Source organism: Nicotiana sylvestris, chromosome 1, assembly GCF_000393655.2.
Source record: "Nicotiana sylvestris chromosome 1, ASM39365v2, whole genome shotgun sequence".
Classification (NCBI taxonomy): domain Eukaryota; kingdom Viridiplantae; phylum Streptophyta; class Magnoliopsida; order Solanales; family Solanaceae; genus Nicotiana; species Nicotiana sylvestris.
In genome coordinates, this window is record NC_091057.1 from 23,451,900 (window position 1) to 23,459,333 (window position 7,434).

General features: G+C 40.4%; 1 protein-coding gene across 1 annotated transcript in view; it reads left to right on the top strand.

The window, feature by feature from the left end:
• The window catches only part of LOC104217489 (ethylene-responsive transcription factor 14-like), a 384-nt gene extending 213 nt beyond the window's left edge, over positions 1-171 (top strand). The window contains exon 1 of the mRNA XM_009767757.2: positions 1-171. This exon is cut by the window's left edge and continues 213 nt beyond it. Within this exon, the coding sequence (XP_009766059.1) occupies positions 1-171 (171 nt within the window).
• Positions 172-7,434: the final 7,263 nt, after the last annotated feature.

Genomic DNA, 7,434 nt, shown 5'->3' on the forward strand with positions numbered 1-7,434 from the left:
AGAGGTCATTTAGCTATACTTAATTTTCCTGAGGAATATAATTTGCCTTGTAGCTCTTCACATTTTTATTCTGGTTCTTCATCATCAAGGGAAGTTCTTGAATTTGAATGTTTGGATGATAAGTTGTTAGAGGAACTTCTTGACTGTGATGAGCAAAACAAGAGGAAATAAAGATGACCTCAATGTTCTGGTCTCTATTTTCACTATGAAAAATTGAGCTTTTTAATTACCTAAAATCACATTATTCTGTTCCTTGAGCCGATGGTCTATTGGAAAGAGCTTTTCTATTTGCACATGAGTATTATTTGCGTACACACTACTCTCTCCGAACCCTACCGTGGGATTACACTGAGGATGGGGTGGTTTGTTTTTTTTTTCTTTTTCTTTTGGGTTCCCTTTCTCTTTTTATTATTTTAACTTTTTTTACTTTCTTTTTTTTTTGGGGATTTGATTTTTGAAAGAAGCACGCAACCTGCGGTTGAAATGCTTGTAACACTATTGTACTATCTATCCTTTGCAATGCAAATGATGAATGGTCAAGAAAAGTCTTTGTGATCATAAATATTGCCATTTCTCTCAAACAAAATTTTGATGTTTCTTCCATTTTTGTCAGCTATACTACTGACAAAAGAACCAAGTTGATAAAAACTTGTGGCCCTTGATAATTTCTCCATTAGGTTGACTTTTGTTAGCACTTTGCTTGCTGACAGCTAATAATATTTGAGTTTATGTCCAAAAATTCTACACTTGTCACATTTGGGTGTTTCATATGTTGGGACAAACTTTCTCATAATAGTGTGCATGCGCTGTGTCTCTATGTGTGTTAAACATTTATTTTGCTATTTATGTGTGTTAATTCTTTGCCACAACATGAATTATAAATGGCATTTGGACATATATCTGTGTATGCTAATGTCGTATTGAAGCTGCTGGACAATAATAGGGTGGGCATAAATACCGAGAGATCCAAAAACCTGGACCAAATTAATTCAGTTCTTTAGTATTAGGTACATTCTTCAGTATTAGTATCAATACTTAGGTTCTTTAGTTCGGTATTCGGTATTAGAGTATCGGTATTTTTATATTTCGGTCAATATCGAAATACCAAACCTTTTAAGTATATATATTACAACTATATTTATGTTTGGCTCAAGCCCTTGTCCATTTTGTAGTACAAGTTAGTCTAGTACCACGTGGCAGAATGTGATTAGTTGGTCCTATTTAGTTGAGTTAACTCAGGTTTGCTAGAAGCTAATTATTCCGGAAGCTACTTAGAAATGGTTTTCTGTCAGTTTGGTATACTTCTAAAGTTTCCTGTTTATTATCCAGAAGTTGTATTCATTATCTTAATACTTTATGGTTTTATGCTTGTTAAAGTCATTAGCTTAGAGGTAGTATCGTTTTACTGCTATCAGGTTGTTGCACTAGTTAGGCTCGTATGCAGTCCATTTCGTTATTCTTTGTTAGGAGCAACTATGAGATAACTGGCAGCTTAGAATAGCACTGGTTGCTACTGCTCGTTAGCTAATATTGATGTTCCTTTAAAAAGACATAATTCCGTTAATGTATTAAATCAAAACCCTACCGACTCAACAAGAATATCTAACCGAACAACTTTGGTGCGATATTTACTATATACAATTGATTAAACTGCCACGACCCAAGTTCTCCCTCCGTAAATTGTTATGACGGCACCTATTCTCTACGATTAGGTAAGCCTAGCAATTTGCGGAAATGAAACGGAAACATAAAAAAGACTTAATATTTTAACAGGTAAATTTAATTAAGAAGTTTAGATGCCGCTCGACATATACAATAAACACTCTCGAACTGAATATAAGTACTACCAAAATCTGGAATATCATGAGTCACAAGCTACAGAAATAAATAGTGCTTCTAAACTCCAGAAAACTATCAACGAAGAAAATACAAGAAGCCTATAACTTAAGGAAGAGTAGAGATGGACTTCTAGGTCTGCGGACGCGGCAGATATACCTCGAAGTCTCTAAGATCACCTCGCCTCACTGGAAATATGGCTGAGAAGAGGTACCTGGATCTGCACACGATAAACAAGTGCAAGAAAGGACATGAGTACACCACAACGGTACCTAGTAAGTGTCAAGCCTAACCTCGACCGAGTAGTGACGAGATCAAGTCAGGTCCCTATTGGTTTATATATATATAATAAGATAAAATAGTATGAAATATCACAATAAAGATAAATACTAACAGTCAATGAAAATGAAATCACAGAAAAATATCAATTCAGTACACAAGATAGCAACAGGGGATCTCCTGGGATACCGTCCTGTAGTCCCAAACGTAAATGTATAGAGTATCTCTCGGAATACCGTCCCGTAGTCCCAAATGTAAATGTGCAGGGGAGTCTCCCGGAATACCGTTCCATAGTCCCAAAGTAAATATCCAGTACAAGGGGTCTCCCGGGATACCGTCCTGTAGTCCCAAATATAAACGTGCAGGGGGATCTCCCGAAATACCGTTACGTAATCCCAAAGTAAATACACAACTCATTCAATATAAACAACAGTTTCAACAAGGAAAATCTACATTTCTGATTAAGTTCGTATCAAAGAAGACAGGTAATTCTTACTCTAAACATGCTACACAGAGTCCAGGTAGGCAGTTAAAGCAGTTAAGGCATGTAAGCGCGCTTTCCTAACTAAACAGGATGGCTACATATACTAGTATTGCTCAATCGAAGAAAAACATAGATATTTACTTAATGAAAATGGGGTTTTTCTACAAATAGCCCGTGTACGCACTCGTAACCTCATGTACACGACATCATATATCAAACAGTACCAAATCATAAGGGGAGTTCCCCACACAAGGTTAGGCAAGATACTTACCTCGAATCAAGCTCAAATCAATCCGAAATCACGCTCTTGCCACATGTTTCCAACACCAAGTGTCCCAAATCTAATCAAATCAATTACATAACATAAATATAGCTACAAGCAACTAATTTAGCTAATGAATTCAAAGCTAAGGTAAGAAAATAGGAAAAAGCCCAAAAATCCTCCATGGTCCCATGTCTCGGAATCGGGTAAAAGTCACAAATTATGAATACTCGTTCACTCACGAGTCTAACCGTATAAAATTCACTCAAATCCGATACCAAAATCTCGACCAAAATCCTAAAATTCGGCCTAAGAACCTTTCTCAATTTTCCCCAATTTTTTCACCCAAATCCCAAATTAAATGATGAAATTAAGCTTAGATTAATGGGATATAATAAAAAAGGAGTGAGGAATCATTACCCACAAACTCCATCCGAAAATCTCTCCAATTTTTGCCTTTTACCGAGCTCTCAATCAAAATTTGAAGCTATGAACTCAAACCCTCAATTTCTCTCTTTTTATGCCCAGCGATTTCCACTTATGCGGCTAGAGCTCCGCACCTGCGGAAATTCATTAACTCCCCAAATGCCGCACCTGCGCTCACTCTTCCGCAGATGCGGTTCCTCTTCTGCGGTTTTTGTGTCGCATCTACGACCATTGGCCCTCATGCCTCAAACCGCACCTGCGACCCCTTCTTTGCTTTTGCGGAGCCGCACCTGCGGGCTTCCCACCATAGGTGCGAAAACACCAGAACTAGCCAACTTCAAATTTTGCTCAAGACCAAATTTCCATTCGTTACACACTTGAAACTCAACTGAGGCCCCCAGGGCCTCAACCAAACATACCAACCAATCCTAAACATGATACGAACTTAGTCGAGCCTTCAAATCATATCAAACAATGCTAAAACAACGAATCACCCTTCAATCCAAACTTAATGAACTTGAAATTTCAAAATTCTACAACCGATGTCGGAACTGACCAAACCACGTCCGATTGACTCTAAATTTTGCACACAAGTCATATTCAACAGTATGGACCTATTCTAACTTCCGTAATCGGATTCCGACCCCGATATCAAAAATTCCACTATCGGCCCGGAACTCCAAAATTTCGACTTTCTCCATTTCAAGCCTAAATGAGCTGCAGACCTCAAAAACACAATCCAAACACGTCCATAAGCCCAAAATCACCCAACGGAGCTGACAGAATCAACAGAATTCTATTCTGGAGCCGTCTTTATACTATTCCGACTACGGTCCAAATTCTAAGACTTAAGCTCTCATTTAGGGACTAAGTGTCCCAAAACACTCCGAAACTCAAAACGAACCATCCCAGAAAATCACAATAGCAGAAAAAGACACGGGGAAAGTAGTTAATAAGGGATCGAGGCGTTAATGGATAAAATGACCGATCGAGTTGATACATCCTCCTCCTCTTAAAACATTCATTCGTCCTCGAACGATCATCGAGACATACCTGAAGTGGTAAAAAGATGAGGATAACGACTGCATATATCTTGCTCAGTCTCTCAAGTCGTCTCCTCAAGCGGCTGACCCCGCCACTGAACCTTTACTGATACAATGCTCTTTGACCTTAGCTTTCGAACCTGCCTGTCCAATATGGCCACTAGCTCCTCAACATAAGATAGATCCTTGTCTAACTAGACTGAACTGAAATCTAACACGTGAGGCGGGTCACTGTGATACCTCTGGAGCATCAAAACATGAAATACCGAATGAACTCCTGCCAAGCTGGGAGGTAATGCAAGCTTATAAGGAACCTCCCAACACGCCGCAACACCTCAAATGAGCCAATAAACCTTGGGCTCAATTTGCCCCTCTTTCCAAATCTCATAACGCCCTTCATAGGAAAAACCCAAAGCAAGACCCTCTCTCTAACCATAAATGAAACATCGCAAACCTTCCGGTTCTCATAACTCTTTTGTCTGGACTGGGTTGTGAGAAGTCTATCCTGAATAACATTAACCTTCTCCAAAGCGTCTTGAACCAAGTCTGTGCCCTATAATCTACCCTCGCCCAGATCAAACCAACCTAACGAGGATCTACACCCCTACCATATAGAGCCTCACACGGTGCCATCTGAATGCTGGACTGATAACTGTTGTTGTAGGCAAACACCGCAAATGGCAAGAACTGATCCTAAGAACCTCCAAACTCCATCACACATGCACAGAGTATATCCTCAACAATCTGAATAATGCACTCGTACTATCCGTCCGTCTGGGGGTGAAATGTTGTGCTTAACTCCACCCGAGTACCCAACTCATGTTGTATGGCTCTCCAGAACCGTGATGTAAACTGAGTACCTTTATCTGAAATGATGGAAACTGGGATACCATGCAGACGAACAGTCTATCGGATATAAATCTCAGCCAACCGCTTTGAAGATAGGTATTACACGCAGGAATGAAGTGCACGGACTTGGTTAGCCGATCCATAATCACTCAAATAACATCGAACTTCCTCAAAGTCCGTGGAAATCCAAATACGAAATCCATGATGATCCGCTCCCACTTCCATTTTGGAATATCTATCTGCTAAAGCAAGACACCCGATATCTGATGCTCATATTTCACCTACTGACAATTGAGGCACCGAGATACAAACCCAACTATATCTTTCTTCATCCTCCTCCACCAATAGTTCTGCCTCAAATAATGGTACATCTTTGCGGCACCCGGATGGATGGAATATCGCGAACTGTAGACCTCCTGTAGAATCAACTCCCAAAGCCCATCAACATTGGGCACACATATCCAGCCCTGCATCCTTAATACCCTGTCATCACCAATGGTCACATCTCTGGCATTTTCATGCAGAACCTTGTCCTTGAGGACAAGCAAATGAGGGTCATCATACTGGCGTTCCCTGATATGATCAAACAAGGAAGACCGAGAAACCACACAAGCTAGGACCCGACTAGGCTCCGAAATATCCAATATCACAAATTGGCTGGCTAAGGCCTGAACATCCATCGCCATGGGCCTCTCTGCTGCTAGTAGATAAGACAAACTCCCCAAACTCTCTGCCTGGCGACTCAAGGCATCGACTACCACATTAGCCTTCCCCGGGTGATATAAAATAGTGATGTCATAATCCTTAAGTAGCTCTAACCATATCTTCTGATGCAAATTAAGATCATTCTATTTGAACAGATGCTGCAAACTCCAGTGATCAGTGTAGATCTCACAAGGGACTCCGTACAAATAGTGCCTCCAAATATTCAAGGCATGAACAATAGCAGCTAACTCAAGGTCGTAGACATGACAGTTCTTTTCATGCACCTTTAGTTGTCTAGACTTGTAGGCAATCACCCTACAATCCTGTATCAACACCGCGCCGAGGCCAACTCGCGACGCATCACAATAGACTGTGTAAGACCTCGTACCTATAGGTAGTATCGATATTAGGGTTGTAGTCAAAGCTATTTTGAGCTTCTGAAAGCTCTCCCCACACTCTTTCGTCTACTTGAACGGAACACCCTTCTGGGTCAGCCTAGTCATAGGTACTACAATAGATGAGAATCCCTCAACAAATCGACGGTAATAACCTGCCAAACCAAGAAAACTATGGATCTCTATAGCTGAGAATGGTCTTGGCCAACTCTGCACTACTTCCACTTTCTTTATATCCACCTTGATCCCTTTACTCGACACTACGTGACCCAAGAATGCCACGAAATCCAACCAGAACTCACATTTTGAGAACTTCGCATATAATTTCTTTTCTTTGAAGGTTTGAAGCACTGTCCTCAGGTGCTGCTCATGATCTTCCCGAATCCAGGAGTACATTAGAATGTCATCAATAAAGCCAATGATGAACGAGTCAAGATATGGTCAGAATACATTGTGCATCAAATACATAAATGATGATGGGCATTGGTCATCCCAAATGACATAACAAGGAACTTGTAATGACCATACCGAGTCCTAAAAGCAGTGTTCGGGATATCTGGATCCCGAATCTTCATTTGATGATAACCTGAACGCAAATCAATCTTGGAAAACACTCGAGCACCCTGTAACTGATCAAATAGGTCATCAATACGAGGCAAAGGATACCAGTTCTTCATTGTAACTTTGTTCAACTGGCGATAATCAATGCACATACGCATAGAACCATCCTTTTTCTTCACAAATAAGACAGGAGCACCCCAAGGTGACACATTGGGCCAGATAAAACCATTATCAAGCAATTCCTATAACTGTTCCTTCAAATCTTTCAACTTAGGAAGAGTTATGCGATAAGGAGGAATAGAGATGGGTTGAGTGCCCGACAATAACTCAATGCCAAAATCAATATCTCTATCAAGCGACATGCCCGAAAGATCAGTTGCAAACACATCAGGAAAATCCCACACTACTAGGACTGAATCAACTGTAGAGGTATCAATACTGACATCTCTTATATTATCTAGATACATGTCACACCCCTTCTCAACCATCATTGAGCTTAAAGAAATGAAAAACTCTACTGGGAGTGTAATCTAAAGTACCCCTCCACTCTAATCGTGGTAAACCTGGCATAACCAGCGTCACGGTTTTGGCATG